General features: G+C 36.2%; 1 protein-coding gene across 1 annotated transcript in view; it reads right to left on the minus strand.

The window, feature by feature from the left end:
- The window catches only part of EAF2 (ELL associated factor 2), a 27,212-nt gene extending 9,667 nt beyond the window's left edge, over nucleotides 1-17,545 (minus strand). Inside the window, exons 1-3 of the mRNA XM_027765907.1 lie at nucleotides 17,526-17,545; nucleotides 8,134-8,270; nucleotides 5,003-5,148 (exon numbers count right to left, since the gene is read on the minus strand). Coding sequence (XP_027621708.1) covers nucleotides 5,003-5,096 — 94 coding nt within the window. The 5' untranslated portion in view covers nucleotides 5,097-5,148; nucleotides 8,134-8,270; nucleotides 17,526-17,545. The remainder of the gene's footprint in view (nucleotides 1-5,002; nucleotides 5,149-8,133; nucleotides 8,271-17,525) is intronic.
- Between the last annotated feature and the right edge of the window lie 409 nt (nucleotides 17,546-17,954).

Below are 17,954 nucleotides of genomic sequence, written 5' to 3' on the forward strand. Positions count from 1 at the left end.
CTGTCTCTCTGTCTTTCTGGCAAGCGCATGCACCCTATAGCAAAAACCTCTCCAAAATTAAAAATAAAAAAAGTTAAAAACAAAACCCCTAAAATTGTAAAAATTTAAAGCTATTTTGGCAAGAACTGCCTTCTAATTATCTTATTTCATTAATGCAGGTTGATTGTCCATTTTTCAACTGGGTTCTTAGGTTTTTTGTTTTTAGAGATTTTTGCTATAGAGTACATGTGCTTGCTGGAGAGACCAAAAGACAGGAAGTGAGAAATCACCCTCAGAGGTGATGGCAACATTGCACTCCCTTCTCCTCCATTCTCCTTTTGGGATTTTGGGCATGCATGCACATGTGCCTGGTGTGAGTTTTAAGCCTCCTGGTCCAGGCCTCGAACCATGGTCAACTATATGGGAGTCCAGCGATATAATCATTATGCCATGGCCCAGGGTTCTTAGTTTTAAGCTGTTGAGTTATATATTCTAGTTATCAATCCCTTGTCAGACGTAGTTTGCAAATATTTCCTCCTTTTTTGGTTGTCTATTGTTCCCTTTGCTGTGACAGAAACTTTTCAACTTGACATAATCCAATTTGTCAGTTTTGGTGGTACTGCCTGTGCTTTAGGGTTTTATTTAAGAAATCTTTGCCTACTCCAGTATTTTCAAGTATTTTCCCTATACTTTTTCTCAAGAAATTTTACAGTTTGGTTATGTTTATGTTTAGTCTTTAATCCATTTGGAGTTGATTTTTATAGCTAGTGAGAGATGGGGGGGGGCTAGTTTTATTCTTTTGCAAATGGATATCCAGTTTTCCCAGCACCATTTATTAAAAAGACCATCTAGTTATATTATTTTTAATTTTCTTTGAGCCTTCTTCTTTAACCCATGGATTACATGGAAGTGTGTTGTTCAATTTCTAAGTCTTCTGAGTTTTTCCATTGTCTGTTATTACTTTTAGTTGATTCTATCATGGCCAGAGAATATAGTCTATATGGCTTTAACTTTTATAAATTTATTGAGATAGTTTATTTTTACTGAGAGAAATTTAGTTTATCTCTCTGGTGAGCACATGCGCCATACAGCAAGAGAGAGACTGACTGACTGACTAACTAAATTGAGGTTCTCTTAGGGCCCAGGATATAATTTGGTGAATTCCATGAGCACTTGTAAGAAAATAAAAAGACACATTCTACTGTTGTATAGAATAATTTTTTAAATATAAATTAGATTTTGTGCTCATATTTTTCTATATCTTAGTTGAGTTCCTGTCTAGTAGTTCTATTAGAGCAGAATGATAAAGTACCCAGGCATATTGTAGATTTTTATATTTCTTTTTTCAGTTCTATCAGTTTTTACTTCATATATTTTACAGTACTACTGTTAGATGTGTACACATTTATGTCTTCTTGGTAAGTTAACCTTTTAATCATTATTTTTGCTATGGGGCATGTATGCTCACCAGAGAGACCGAGAGTGATAGATAGAGTCAGAAAGCGAAAAATCACCCCCAGGGGGGATGGCCATGCTGGAATACTTTCTCCTCCATTCCCCTCTTGGGATTTTTGGACACACATGCACACATGCTCGGTGTGTTTCAAGCTGCCAGGTCCAGGACTAAAAACGTGATCGACTACATGAGAGTCCAGCAATGTAACCATTACACCATCTGCTGGTCCTGACCCTTTAATCTTAACGTACATCTTTAGAGTAATTTGTTTTGCTCCAGTCTACTTCGTCTGATATTATTAAAGCCACATGTCCACATGTGTTTTATTTTCTTTTCATTTTTTAAAAATAATTAAAAATAGATAGAGTGAGAGTGAGAGTGAGAAAGAGAGAGGAAAGTGAGAAAGCAAGATGCCAGGTCCAGGACTCGAACCACAGTCGGTCATGTGGGAGTCCAACCCTCTTAACCATCACGCATGCCACCTGCCAGCCCTACCACATGTGCTTTTTAAAACTAATGTATGCAGGTATATTTTTTTTTCACCTTTCACTAGTCTCCCAGAAAGAGCATATGGTTAAGTTTTGACAGTACTAGTACATACTCTGTCAATTTCTACCTTTTAATTAGTTACTGAGACCATTTATATTTAAGGTAATCACTGACATATTATGGCTTAAGTATGTCATTTATTTTCTGTTTGTTTCCTATCTTTTATACCACTCTGCTTCTCTTTTCTTGTCAAAAAAATATTTCCTAGAATACAGTCTAAGGAAGGAACATGCTGTAAAAACACTAAAAGGTAAATAATGTTCTGTTTTCATAAAAATAAGTAAATTTTATGCTTGGATCAGGTTAAATTAATTATACTATACAGCTCTCTTTTCCCTCAGTTATATTTCAATATAACCCTTTAATTAAGTTCTCTGCTACAAAACTGCCACATGGAAGAACTTCTACTTGTACCATCGAGTTACTATTGAGGACACTACACAGTTTAATGCTCCCTAGAACAGGTTCCATATGATAAATTCCTTTCAGAATCTAGTATCAGAGAAAAATCTGATTCTTTGGAACCTATCTCTCAGATAATAAAAATATGCTACAAATGATACACTTACGCCTTACTATGTCAATGGTTACCTTAAATTGGATGGTGGAGGGTAAGTCAGAGGTACAACAGGAGGAAACACTTGATATATGAAAAAAATATATATATAAAGTTTATTATGAAATTAAATTCTGTTGAGGATGCTTTTAGGAGGGTTATATGAGGGATGTGAACAAGTAATATTCTATTTGTTAAGCTGAGCAGTGGGTACCTGGATATTCATTTTATTTAATTGTATAAGCCATGCATGCTTTATAACTGCTGCTTATGTTTATAATGTGAGATATTTTAGAATTATTAATAGAAGTTTAGGACATAAAAATGAACATAAAAAAATAAAATATATGATTATGACTAAAAAAAAGAGTTCCAGATGTTTCACAATCTTGCAACATAGGAACTGTTGATCTTTTTAATATTAGCCATTCTAATAAATGTATAATGGTTTCTCACTGTGGTTTTAACTTGCATTTCACTGATTACTGATGACGTTGACAATCTTTTCATGTAATAGTTGGCCACTTGATGAAGGAATAACTTATTTTTAAATAATCATTTTATTTATTTATTTATTTTAATTTTTTGAACAGAGAGGAACAGAGTGAGGGGGAGAGAGAGAGGGAAAGTGAGAAACCAAACTACCAGGCCTGGGACTCGAACAATGGTCAGCCATGTGGGAGTCAGCGTCCTTAACCACCATGCCACCTGCTGGCCCCAGCAATAATTTTTAAACTGAATTTATTTACCAGGCAATAGAATTTTACTTGTACTATTTGAGCAGACATTCAGGAAGGATTTCTAGTTCCTAATCAAATGGAAATCAATGAAGGAGTTTGAAGACTGCCTGGATTCATTTCCCTGCTATACTATGTAGTTACTACATGAGCAACATTGAGTAAGGCAACTGCACCTCTCTGAGCTTCCCTTTCCTCATCTGAAGCACCTATCTCATAGAGTTTTCAAGGATTAAATTAAATGTATGTAAAGTGTTTAGTACATTTCCTGGCATATAGTAAATGCTTCCTAAAAATCTCTAACTGTTATTATCATCCTATATGTACTATATACTCACACCACTTATTAAAGCAAATAAAATCTGGATTTCAAAACAAAAAAAAAAGAAATTAAATTCTGTTGTGCAACAGGCTATTTCACAAATTGCTTTAATTATATATGCTCATTAGAATTAAAGTATGCATGATGACAAAAAAATGAGAAGAGGTATGTGTGGAGTAACTTTTTCCATAAGAATGTATTAATTAAATAATAAAAAACTTGAAAAAAAATGCCACTTTTGTCCTCATTTTTACCTTGGTAGCTAGGAAGCTCAGAGCTATATTTAATGTTTTAATAATTAGCAAATTTGCTTCAAATGCCTCTTCGATATCTTGATTTTGTTTCACTATATTCTAGTATATATATAATTACATCATAATTCTGATTTATTTTAGAAGTAGATATGATATAAAGATAAAATAAAATTCAAGATATCTTGTACCAACAAAAGTCCTGGGCTTATGTCTTCTTACTGTTTGTATAGGAACTACTAATTCATTAGGGAGTGAATATTATACTGGAGAACACAAGTGGAACCAGATAGCTCTGTGCAAACTATGAAGGCAAAGTGTAGAAACAAATATACTTTGGTGACTAGACTTAAGTGCTGCCACAATTACCATAACATCAACAATCCAACTGCAGCTAGAAAAAAAACTTGAGATTTACATTTTCTTACTTTAAAAAAATGGCTGGGGGACCAGCAGGTGGTATAGTGGCTAAGATGCTGGACTCCCATGTGGTTGACCATGATTCAAGTCCAAGACCTGGCAGCTTGAAAAATCTCACCGGGTGCATGTGCACACATGCCCAAAATCCTAAGAGGAGAACAGAGGAGAAGGGATTGTGTGGCGTGGCCATTCCCCCGGATGGTGATTTCTTACTTTCTGTCTCTCTAGAGAGCATCCAATAGCAAAAATCTCTAAAACTAATAAAAAAAATTTTAATTAAAAAAAAGAAAAAGGCTGTATCTCTCTAGAAATGCCTTCCTGCTGTTTCTGAGTACTCTTATCTTCTCTTCCATATTAGTTTGGTGCTATCTTAGATATCTATAGTCTGGGTACAAAGAACTTCAGTAGGAAGATGTGAACAACTGACTTTGACTCATCACAACTGCCCAAAAGAAGAAAACTCCAGTTACACATATATAAACAGTTACTATTTTTGTCCTGAATAATAAAGAAGATATAAATGTTCTTAAATGGATATAGTCTCCTTTATTTAATACCTTAAACTGTAAGGTACACCTTTGCCCAAGCAAAATGTATAATTACAAAAAAAAAAAAAAAACACCTTTCATTAAAACTTTATAGCTAGTCCCACTGTTAATTGAAACAAGAAATTTCATTTAATATTTCTTAATTATCTCTTGTAAAGGGATATTGTAAAAATTTAGACATTACCTCTTTCAATGTCATCCATTGGAGATGCTGGAGACATCTTGTCCTCAGATGTAGAATGTTTTGGAAGATACGGAGTCCTGGTTGGGTTCCGCATTTGTTGTTGTTGTTGCTCTAAACGATACTGAATTTTACTGCTTCCTTCAACTCTGCAAGGAAACATTATCAAAGATCAAAAGAGGTATGATAGCAATATAACCATTCAATTCACAAAGCTACTAAAATTGACCACTTTCTTTTTCCCTAGAGAACTCTGAAATGATAGTCTTGGACATCTTGAATAAAAATTTATTGGGACTGGCAGGTGGCATGGTGGTTAAGGCACTGGACTTTCATGTGGCCAACCACGGTTCAAGTCCTGGACCTGGAGGCTTGCTTGCTTACTTTCCCTCTATCTCTCTCTCTCTCCCTCTTTCTCTCTTTGGTCAAACTAAAAACAATAATAATTACAAAAAATGAAATTAAATAAACAATTTAAAATATTTTTAAAAATTAATTTATTATTTAACAAGTATTTATGGTATACCTGCTACATGTATGGCATCATACACAGGTTGACTAAAGCATGCTAATGTGAACAAAAACAAAAACCACTGCTCAAACTGAATAGATAAGACACTGGAAAAACCTAAGTGTGTAACAAGGATGGTTTACTCCATGAGTTCTGAAATTACCATTTCTGTTAAAGCTAAATAATTTCCACAGTTTCCATTCAAAACTTCTAACGGGTATGCTGTTAAGGGGATTCTTACTACTTTTCTTTCAATATCTATGTCACTAGACTCCCATGTAGTCGACTGCAGTTCTAGTCCTGGACCAGGTGGCTTAAACTCACGCCGGGCGTGTATGCGTGCATGCCCAAGATCCTGAGAAGAGAATGGAGGAGAAGGGATTGTGGTGTGGCCATCCCTACCCTGGGGGGTGATTTCTCGCTTTCTGTCTCTCTGTCTCTCTCGGTCTTTCTGGAGAGTACACGCCCCCTATGACAAAAACTTCTCAAAAAAAAAAAAAAAAAAAGAGTATATAACAAAACTATGCTTGACTTCTTGCTCCATTTCCAATCATCAAATCCTCCCAGTTCTTGCTTTACAAAGTATGTAGAGCCTCACTCTCATTTTGCTCTCAAAACTCCTAGTTTGTACATTTTTCTGTTTCCTACATTGTTTCGTTTTAGTCTCTTTGCTAGATTACTGTTTCAAAACAAAACTGTAAACATTTCAGTTTTAAGTTTAGTAGACTCAAATATGTAACTATTGCTTGCAAGGTGATGTCCTAAATTAGTCAATACTGCAGGCACTAATCTCAACCCATCTTTATTAACCTTACCTCTAAACCACTATCAACATCAACCTTCACTTCCCAGTACTTATTCACAGGTACAGAGACAAATCATTGCTCTATTCTAACAAGTCTTACTCACTGGCTCTGAATAATAATACTATTAGTAAGAATCATGGAGAATGGAGATGGGAGGAGGTATTAAGATATTAAAAACATAAATAAAAAAAATAGAGTTTCCCAGCCTCCTTCCCTGATCTGAGATTAGATTTTGGGACTTTATTATAACCTAGGACCTGGGTACCTGGGCATTCCACATTGTCTGTGGATTCTCCTCTACTTTGGACCACTCCTGCCCTTCATGGAACAGTCAGGCCTATTGCTTCTACCCCATCTTTCCCATATGTAGAAGTTACCGTTATCTAGATTTCTTGTATGGAAGTGCTGGGGCTCAGATAACGATATTCTATGAATCAAAGAAACAGCCTCAGAACTGTTGGGGGATGACTTTGGTGATATCCAGGTTCTTGGGGTTCTGGACAAAGAATTGAATAAAACATGCCCATAGTGAAAGCAAAGGACAGTTTATTAAATAAAAGTGAAAGTACCCTCCTGCGAGATAGGAGTGGGCCTGAACAAACAGAAAGAGTAGCTCAGAAAGGCCAGGACTCAGGACCAGCAGATGGCATGATGGTTGCATTGCTAGACTTCCATGTAATCGACCGTGGTTGAAGTCCTGGACCCAGCAGCTTAAAACTTATGCAAGTGTATGTGCAGGGGTACCCAAAGTCCCAGAATGAGAAGGAATTGCTGCGTGGTCATCCCCCCTGGGGAGAGATTTCTAGCTTTCTGTCTCTCTGGTGAGTGTACATGCCCTATAGCAAAAATGTCTCTTAAAATAATAAGTAAATAAATAAAGAGGCCGGGATTCTTATTATTTATTTATCTTAAAAATTTTAATTATTTATTTATTTTGGAGAGGTTTTGCTATAGGGTGCATGTGCTTGCCAGAAAGACAGAGACAGAGAGACAGAAAGCAAGAAATCACCTCCCAGGGGGGATGGCCACACTGCAATCCCTTCTCCTCCATTCTCCTCTTGGGATCTTGGGCATGCACGTACATGTGCCTGGTGTGAGCTTAAGCCACTGGGTCTGGGACTTGAACTGCAGTCGACTACATGTGAGTCCAGTGACATAGCCAGCCATTATACCAACTGCTGGTCCCCAGCATTCTTATTTTTAATAAGCACCTGAGGTAATTCTTAGAATCTTAATCTTCTCTCAAGATATATCAATAAGACCTCTCTGAATGTTCCAATTAATCATAACCTCTCCCTTCCTTTAATTTAATCTTAAGAGCAATTTTTGTATGGCTTTTAAAGAAACCTTACTAATTCCAAAAATATCTGAGATGGCTACATTGTCCTATTGACTTTTTTTAATGGTATGGTCTGTTAATCCAATTAAAATACAGTCCTGAGCTTAATGTTTGTTAAACTTTCCATTTTCTAGTGCTTTATATATTATAGGTACTTAAAATTTTACTAAGAAAGGGGAAATCATTTTGGAGAGTGTATAACAGATTCTTTTCAGTACAATTTTAAGAAAGCATTTAAAATAAAAAGTATATCTATACTTATAGAGAACACCAGATGCAAAGCAAGATTTGACATATCACAATATTGTAAAAATATTTGGCTAAGGCTTTCCACTGAGTTTAAACTTAGAAACACATTAAAATATTTTGATATGCAGAAATACCTTATATAATAATATGATTTGATTCAGTAACTTTTCCTATTATTTACTTAGAAATTTATGTGTTGATAAATAATTTATTTTATTAAATCGCTTACCTTGTTTTCTTTACTGTGATATTGCTGCTGAGTTTTTCTAGTCGGCATTCTCCAGTATCACGGTTAATAATCAAAATGCATTCTCTTAAGTAAGGTTTCTTTGAACCTTTGAAAACGGTTACTGGCGTTGTTGAACCCTGTTTAAAAAGTTAATTATCATTCCTTGAAATGTACCATAGAAACTCAGTTGGGGAGGTGGACTTTGAGTTCTTCCCACACTATATTTCACAATTTCCGTTGTTCTTCAAGTCACATATAAGCTACCCACATTTACTACCCTGAAAGCAAAGAGTGTGGTCTTTTTTTTTTTTAAAGAGGGAGACAAAGATAGTAAAAAGATAGTAAAAAAATTAAGGAAAGGGAAAAAAGGAGTTATTTTCTCTGAGTTAGTAAAGATTTGTTTCATCAGCTTATAATGGGCATTTGAAAATTCAGTTCTAATACAGCCAGTATATTCATGGATAAGGGAATAGAAGCTTGAATCATGTACCCTTACCCACCCTTTTCCTTATTGCTTTATTAGTTTAATTTTAAAATCTTGTATTTTCTTAAAATGGTACCTCCTTATGGATAATAAGAAAATGTGGGACCAGCAGTTAGCATAATGGCTATGTCGCTGGATTCCCATGTAGTCAATCGTGGTTTGCATCCTGGACCCGGTGGCTTGAAGCTCACTCTGGGCGCGTGCGTGTGCGTGCCCAACATCCCGAGAGGAGAACAGAGGAGAAAGGATTGCGGCGTGGCCATCCCCCCTAGGGGTGATTTCTCGCTTTCCGTCTCTCTCTGTCTGGCTGGCGAGAGCACACACCCTATAGCAAAAACCTCTCCAAAAAAAAGAAAAGAAATGTTATCAACAAATGTCTGTTACACTAAACCCACTAATTTTAGCTTCTTTAAAAGTGAAACTGGGGCAGGGCCAGCAGGTGGCTTGGTAGTTAGGGTGCTGGACTCCCACATAGTTGACCACAGTTTGGGTCTCAGACTTGACGGCTTGCTTTCTCACTTTCCCTCTCTCTCTGTCTCTCGCTGGTCAAATTAAATAATAATAATAATGGTGATGATTAATTTAAAAATCAAATAAAATTAAAATTTTTTTTTAAAGTGAAACTGGGGCCAGCAGGTGGCATGATGGTTAAGGTGCTGGACTTCCGTAGGCTAACTTGACCATTAGGGTCCTGGACCCAGTGGCTTCGAAATCATGTTGGCCATGTGTGCATGCATGCCCAAAATACCAAGAGGAGAAGGGACTGTGATATGGCCATCCCCCTGTGGGGGTAATTTCTCACTTTCCCTCTCTCTGGTGATTGCAATGTGCATTATGGCATAAACCTCAAAAAAAAAAAAAAAAAAAAGAAAGAAAGAAAGAAACAACCAGACACTACATGTTTCACTGTGTGATATAAAGTACACAGTATTACTCATAAAATACTCTTGCCAAAACTAAATAAACAAAAATCCAAAACAATCTAACACTTATTAAGCCTTTAGATATATAATTACTAGTTTATAAGAAATATGGGGAATAGAGGAACAAGTTAATGCCAAAGACAAGTTATTTGAAATGCAGAATATGAGTATATTCTAACTTGGTTTCTCCAATTTAATCCAATAACTTATCATTAATGGCATAAAAAGGAGAAGGAACTTGAATAGAGGGAAAGTGAGAAGAAATGTAATATCCAAATACAGCGTAGAGTGCCAGATTCTAGTTAGGATACTTTATATACAATCAGTAAACAAGATATTTTTGAGATCACCATGAAACTGTGAGTATGGACCAAGTATATTATTTACTAATTCTACTAGGTGTGACAACAGCATGATACGCAGACTAAATTAAAAACATCCTTATCAGTTAGAAATGCATAGATAGACATTTACAAAGTAGCATACTGCCTGGGGTTTACTTTCACATAAGCCAGGAAAGAAAAGTGGTAGGCAACTAGATTGAAAAAAAGATTGGCAAAGTATTGGTAATTATTGAAGCTCAGTGATGGGTACACGGAAGTTCATTATACTATTCTATTTTCCATAGTAAAGGGTTAAAGAAGCCTAAACCTTTACTAAAAACCTACATCTACCTACACGCTCCTTCTCTATCCTTTGTCCCTGCCACACCAAACCAGAATGAATTTTATGTTTATCATTTTCTTGCTTTATGTCACATATACAAGGAGACTTCAAAGTCTGGAGAAAAAGACTTAACATACGAGTTTATTTTGAGACAAAATTTTTTTGAAATTTATTCAGTTTTTTTCATAATATACATTTTCCAATAACTTTTTAAAGACTCCTTATATATATCCCTAAACAACATATTGTGTGTTTGCTTTGTTGTTTTATGATAGAAAGTGTGCGTGCATGCACACACACAAGAGGAAGAGAAAGAGAAAGAAGAACCCTCGACAGGGTCTTATTTTCTGCAATCCCCTTTTTCTAGCCCTCCAGCTCCTCAGATCCTGGGTATCCCCAGGCTCATCTAGCATGTTTCCAGGCTGACCTGGGGATCCAAACCAGCAGTCAGCCATATGGCTTCCAGCTTTGTAAGACACTTTCATTATCTCTGTGCCACAGTGATTGAGCCTGTTTGGTTGTTTTTAAACTTTATAAAAGCATATTAAATTTTTAACATTTACGATAATTTTGTCAAATACAATTGTACCGTTAGATCAGGCTAGAAAGGGTGACTTTTAAAAGGCGTAAAGGACATATCATATCTAAAAAGTTAACAATCATTAAGGATTTACTAAATAGCCACTAGGAAGAGTATGGGATATAAATTTGGTGACTGAGAATGACATGAAAGGGGCATAGCTTAGAGATTCTAAGAGATACGGAGAGAAAATGATAAAAGTGAAAGAAAGAAACAGGTTTTTTACCTCTCTCTAAGACTATAGTGATCTATAGGAAATCAAGAAATGCATAGCACACAACGGAAGACACGATGTCTAGACTAACTCTGAAGGGTTAAATGTGAAGCACTAGCTGAAGCTCTGGTAAGCTGGCGAGCCAGGAACATGCTCAACATAGAATAAACTGGGTACCTTCCTGGCAAATAACTTTTTCAGATACCCTAGATGAAAACAAGTAAGAGCCCCCAAAATAGCCACCCAAGGACTCCAAATTACAGTTGAGATATTTGTGCAACTAATTCCTCTTAAAGGTATTTATACTATCACTCAGAATGTGGAATATATCTCAAACTTAAAGCATATTACTGTACTTTGAGCTCCTAAAGAATAAGAACTGGATTATTAGTTTTTTTAATTGCACCCAGCAGCTAAAGAAGTATCAAGACCTTTACAAATAGCGATGTTGAATACAAACAAAATGAACAACTTCTAATCACAGGTAATACGTACGTTTTTCATAATATCTATACCTACTTTCTATACTCTGAATAAGGTTTTATACACTTAAACTTTTTTACTCATTAAGCATCATTCCTAACTTTTAAACTTTAATTTCTGCCCATTCTCTTATCCCATGTCCTAAGAAAAGCAACTATTGGGTTGTCTGTAAAGTCATGACACAGTTTTTCTTTTTTTAAAGAATTATTTAACTTTATTTATTCATTCATTCAACTTAATCAGAGAGAGACAGAGAAAGACAGAGAGAAAGTGAGAAAGCAAGACACCAGGTCCAGAATTTGAACCATGGTTGGCCATGAGGGAGTGTCCAGCACCTTAACCACCACGCCACCTGCTGGTCCCTCAGGACACAGTTTTTTCTATGCAAAAATGCTTCATGACTTTTCTGACGACCCAATATTAGAGTTACCAGGCAGCTACTAAGCATAGGAATTATCTTTGGCTCTAAATAACTACTGGATATTTCCTATCATTTCAGTGTTCACTGCTATCACCCAACTTTGCTATTACTCAATCATCACTTCACCTAGATTATTGTTATCTTCTTCCTTACCCTCCTTCCAATTGTATTCCCCATTCTGTTGAGAGGCAAATCTAATTATATTGCTCCCATGCTTAAAAATCCTTATGGGCCAGCTGTTGGTATGGTGGTGGGGGTGGCTGGATTGCACCTGGGTAACTCATCTCCAAGGCTCAGTGTATCCTCATACCTTCTCTGCTTCCCCTGACAGAGTTACCCCTCATTTAATATTCTATATATACCTTTATGATAGTTCATACATTTCTAAGTTTTAATCAGTTATTTCCTGTCTTTCTCATTGAGGGAGAAAGAGGAAACTGTTTTTTAGGACACTGACCATGTCTATTCTCTGTATTCCTGGTAGCTACCTTGCAGTGGACAAAAGATACATGCACACAGATGGTACATGTACCAGTCTCCCTCTTACTCTTTCTTGGTCACACATATACATACACAAAAATACTGAGGCATATTCCTTTTTTTAAGAATTATTTATTATTATTATTATTATTATTATTCTTTAATTTGACAGAGAGACAGACAGAGAGAGAGGGAAAATGTGAAAGTAAGCCACAAGGGCTGGGACTCCAACTGTGGTTAGTTATGTGGAATTCTAAGACCTTAACCACCACACCACCTGCGGCCCCATGAGGTATATTCTTTTTCAGATATATTTCTGGTGGACTAGAGGTGAGTGACTACATAAAGTCATTTATTCCACTTATTCTTTCATCATTAGAGCCTTTCATATACTGTTCTGTTTGCCCAGAGTATTTTGTCCCCAAATGATTTCTATATTTCAGAAATTAACAATTTACAGGCTAAGGGACCAGCAGATGGTGTAATGGTTAAGCCAACTGCAGTCTGAGTTCTGGACCCAGTGGCTTAAACTCATGCCAGATGCATGTGTGTGCATGCCCAAAATCCGGAGAGGAAACTGGGAGGAGAGGGGATTGTGGTGCAGCCATCCTCTCTCGGGCGTGATTTCTCACTTTCTGTCTCTGTCTCTCCAGCAAGTTCATGCACCCTATGGCAAGAAAACTCTCTAAAAACAAACAAACAAACAAAAAACAATAACAATTTACAAGCTTGAACATACAGGTGTTCTACATTTGTCATTCTTTCAAGAGGTATTTTAACAGAGACCATAATCAAACACATGGTAGACAGCAACTCTTGATTAAAGCAGGATATAAGTAAACAAAAAAGATATATTAATAAATGCAAGAATTCTGGGATACAGAAATGCATGATTATCTGTTGATGATAATATATATGGTATCTTCAACTGGATTGGTATGAAGTGTATTCACGTTGAGTAAACTCACTTTACAAGCTGTAGTGATGTAGACTGGTTGAATATATAAAATGAAAATAAAAATAAATGACTCTGGGACCCAGGGGAAAAAATTAAAGTAAGAATTCTCATTTTCTTGGAGTAGAAGAGTAATGTAAGGGATGAAGCTAGGAGGATTGCAATTTGAGAAAACAACGTGCTACATGGCAAAGAAGAATCCAACTAACATTTTTCTACAAACCAATCATCATTAGTCAACAATATTATAGAATGAGCCAACAGCTAGTGACTCCTATTGTCAATTTAAGTGGTTTTTTTTTTTATTTTAAATAGATTTTTGCTATAGGGCACGTGTGCTCACCAGAGAGACAGAGAAAGAGAAACAGAAAGCAAGAAATCACCACCCAAGGGGCATGGCCACACCGCAATCATTCCTCCTCCAAAATCCAAGAGGAGTCTTGGAATTTTGAGCATGTACACACATGTGCCTGGTGTGAGTTTTAAGCCACTGGGTCCGGGACTTGAACTGCAGGCAACTTTGTTGGAGTCCAGTGAGGTATCCATTATGCCATCTGATGTTCCCAATTTAAGGATGTTTCAGTAACTCCTAAAATTAAGAACCTCAGGCCAACCACTGGTGTAGTAGTTAAGGTGGCTGGATCCTTAATGGCCAACTTCATGGTTCCAGTTCCAGACCTGGAGGTTGAAAGACATATGGGGTAGTGTGCATATATGCTCAGAGTTCTGAAAGAAGAATGGAGGAGAGGGGATTGTGGTGTGGCCATCCCCACAAGGAGTGATTTCTCACTTTCCCTCTCTCTCCAGCAAGGTAATGTAACAAATAGCAAAAACTAAAAAAATAAAATAAAATAAAAAATAAGCATCTGGTTTAGATTTTTCTTTAATAAACATCATAAAGCAAAGAAGCCTTAAGTTATTGGAGATTAAATTTCCAAACTATTTTAGAAATCACTAGAAGCTGGACAAGTTTAATAAAGTAATACAAAGGTTAACTTATAAACACATGTCATATCCAATTAATTTTTCATTTCCTACACTTTCTAAGGGAGCAAAAGAAAAATATTCATTAAAAAGCCCCCTACAAATTTCATAGTCCTTAGCAAAACCCTCAGAAGCAGCAGCTGATACAGTCTGATGTAACAGTGGAGTCTCAATAAATGCTGCTGACTGAAAAAGATAACAGACTAGAGGACAGAGGGCTTGTTTACTATTCCTCTGACCATGACATGCCATGTTACTAATGTGGAAAAGAGAATGTAGCCAGACCAGCACAATACCACTCTGGTGGGGGGCCGGCAGGTGGCATGATGGTTAAAGGTGCTGGTTTCCCACATGGCTGACTGCAGTTTGAGTCCCGGACTTGGTGGCTTGCTTTCTCTCTTTCCCTTTCTTCCTCTGGTCAGATTGAAAAATAATAACAACAAATGGAATTAAATAAATAAACAATTATACATACTAAAAAAACTACTCCTACAACAAAAATTAAAACAAGGAAAAACTATCAAAAAGCCCAGCATTTTCCTTATATATTAAAGTATAAAGTTACAGTCTTGGTTTTCTCTGAGAATAGTCTGAATAAAAGAAAAGAGAAAGAAACTTGAGCTGCATACTAAGAAATTCCTAACTCAAACACTGAGAAACTAGAACATACAACAAAGAACTTGTATTTTTATGCAAATAGTATTTGATAGTGTTACTTGGATACAGTTGGAAATTTTTAAAAAGAAAAAACAAAATAAAACTTTTGGTTAAGGCCTTTCTGACCTAGTCTCTTTCTTTTATAACTCATTCCCCAAACTACTGCTGAAATTCTTCTAAGAACATAAATATGACCATGTTCTTTCTCAGCTTGAAAATCTTTGTCTTCAAATGACTACAGATTAATGCCTAAGTTCTACATTACAATATAAATATGTCTATAATAAAATAAGAATATCTCTATTCTTATCAATCATTTTTCATTATACTGTGATTTACTATATAAAGGCATTTATTCCCAAACTCCTTGCTCTTTCACATTAGATAATTTCACATACTGTTTGCCTGCCCAGAGTATTCTATTCTCTATTTACCTTATAAAATTATATGTCCTTTAAAGCAGGGGTCCCCAAACCCTGGAACCAGGCTGCACAACAGAAGGTGAGTGGCAGGCGATGCAGCAAAGTTTCATCTGTATTTACAGCCACTCCTCAATTGCTGGCATTGCTGCTTAACCTCCACCTCCTATCAGACCAGCAGCAGCACTAAATTCTCATAGGAGTGCAAACCCTACTGTGAATGCTCAGGCAAGGTAGGAGCACGAACTCTACTGTGAATGCTCAGGCAAGAGATGTAAGTTATGCACTCCTTATATGAATCTAAGGTCCGATGATCCAGAGCTTGCAAGGTGGAAATGCTAGTGCTAAGGGAGCAGATGTGAATAATTAGTGTTAGCAGAGAGATTTGACTGCACAGCAACCAAAATAAACAATGGCTTGCAGATTCATATCAAAACCCCAGGGAGTGGCAAGTGACAAATAAGCTGCATCTGGTGGCAGGCTTTAAGTCAGAATCCAACACTTATTTTAGTCTGCACATGGCCCACCCTTGCAGTATCATATTGATATTTGTCACTTCTGTCCATGCCTTTTTCCTATGTCACGTACTTGTCTCATCACAGTTTAAGTAAGCTCACAAGCTAATCATAGCCAAAATGAGTAAAAAAAAAAAAAAAAAAAACATTTAGTTACAGGAAAACAAGTTCAGAGCTTCTTCTGCTGATTCCATAGCATGGTGAACTGCATGATCATTTTGTTACACATTACAATGTAATAGAAATAAGGTGCACAATAGATATAACGTGCTTGACTCATCCAGATATCATTCTCCCCTCACCACCCCAGTCCTTGGATAAAGCATCTTCCACAAAACCAGTCCTGGTTCCAAAAGCATAAAAGCATTGGGGACGGCAGCTTTGAAGGCTCAAATAAAGTACTGCTTGTTTTGCGAAGCCTTTCAAGATTCTACCAGGTAGAGTATTTGATTTCACTTATGTGCATGCATAGAGTTTTATATACGCTCTAACTTATAAGTTTAATATGTCTTTCTGCTATAACAGATTAAGACTAGAAGACCACAGACATGTTATTATCCCTTGTTTAGATACAAAATCTGACTTATAATAAAAATGTAATAAATAAATCCCAGTTTTTTTCAAGTCATTTGCTCTGATAGTTCTTGAAACCATTATATTGATTAAAGTATTTTAAGATTATTTTAGTGAAAATACTTTCCAAAACTTCATTATTTATTTAATTTTATTAATTATTATTTTTAATATCTTAATCTGCTATAGGGCATATGTGCATACCAGAGATAGAGAATGAAAATGAGAAAGCAAGCCTCCAGGTCCAGGACTCAAACGATAGTTAGCCATGTGGGAGTTTAGGACCTTAATCACCACGCCACCTGTCAGCCCCTTAAAACACTTTACTTTGCTGAGCTTATTAATTATTTTAACTGACCATCACTGCATGATTTGTTCAATTATTTCCATTTAAATTTAGTAGAAATCCTACAAAAAGATCTCTCTAGTCACATTATATAGAAATACTTACTGTTGGGCCAGCAGGTAGTGTGAAGGCTAAGGTGTCTGGATCCCACATGGTCAACTCTATGGTTTGCGTCCCAGACCCAGGGGACTGAAAAATCATGTCAGGCACATGTATGTGCATGCCCAAAGTCCTGAGAGAAGACTGAAGTACGAGGGACTAAGGCATGGTCATGCTCTCAGGATGGAAGGGGTAATTTCTCACTTTCCTCTCTCTGTCTCTCTCCAGTGAGTGCACATGCACCATATAAAAAACTGAAAAAAAGTAAAAATAAGGAGCCAACAGGAGGTGTAGTCATTAAGGCACTGGATTTCCACAAGGCCAACCATGGTTCCAGTTCCAGACCCAGTGCCTTGAAACTCACACCAGGTGCGTGTGAGTGCATGGTCAGAAATCTCAAGAGAAGAGTAGAGGAGAAAGGACTGTGGCATGGCCATGCCTGCTGGGGGGTGATTTCTTACATTCTGTCTCTCCAGTGAGTACATGCACCTATAGCAAAAATCTCTTACTCTAAAACAAAACAAAACAAACAACAACAATAACAAAACAACAAAAAAAAACTATTTAAAAAAAAAGGAAAAAGAAAAACTTACTTCTAAGTTTGGTAGAGTTATTGTCAAAACTATTTTAAAAAAAAGGAAAGAAAAAGAAATACTTACTTCTAAGTTTGGTAGAGTTATTGTCACCTGTTCACCTTTGCCAACCTCAAGGTCTCCTTCACAAGAAGTATCAATAGAAGCAGGTTTGAAGTCATCTAAAAATAGATCCAAATACTTATTTTTATAAGATGGAACAATATCTGGATATCAAAACTATGAGCTTGTTTCAGAATAATAAGCCATTTTTCAAAAGTCACTAATTAAAATGGCTTAGAAGAGTATATGGCAAATGAATAAATACAATATAATCCAGTTTATTTTGGTATACGTAATTCTGAGAAGACATAGTTATATTACAAAACAGTGTTTCCTTAGATTCTTTTTTTTTTTTTTTTTTGAGAGGTTTTTGCTATAGAGCGCGTG

Source organism: Tupaia chinensis, unplaced genomic scaffold (assembly GCF_000334495.1).
Source record: "Tupaia chinensis unplaced genomic scaffold, TupChi_1.0 Scaffold139927_1, whole genome shotgun sequence".
NCBI lineage: Eukaryota > Metazoa > Chordata > Mammalia > Scandentia > Tupaiidae > Tupaia > Tupaia belangeri.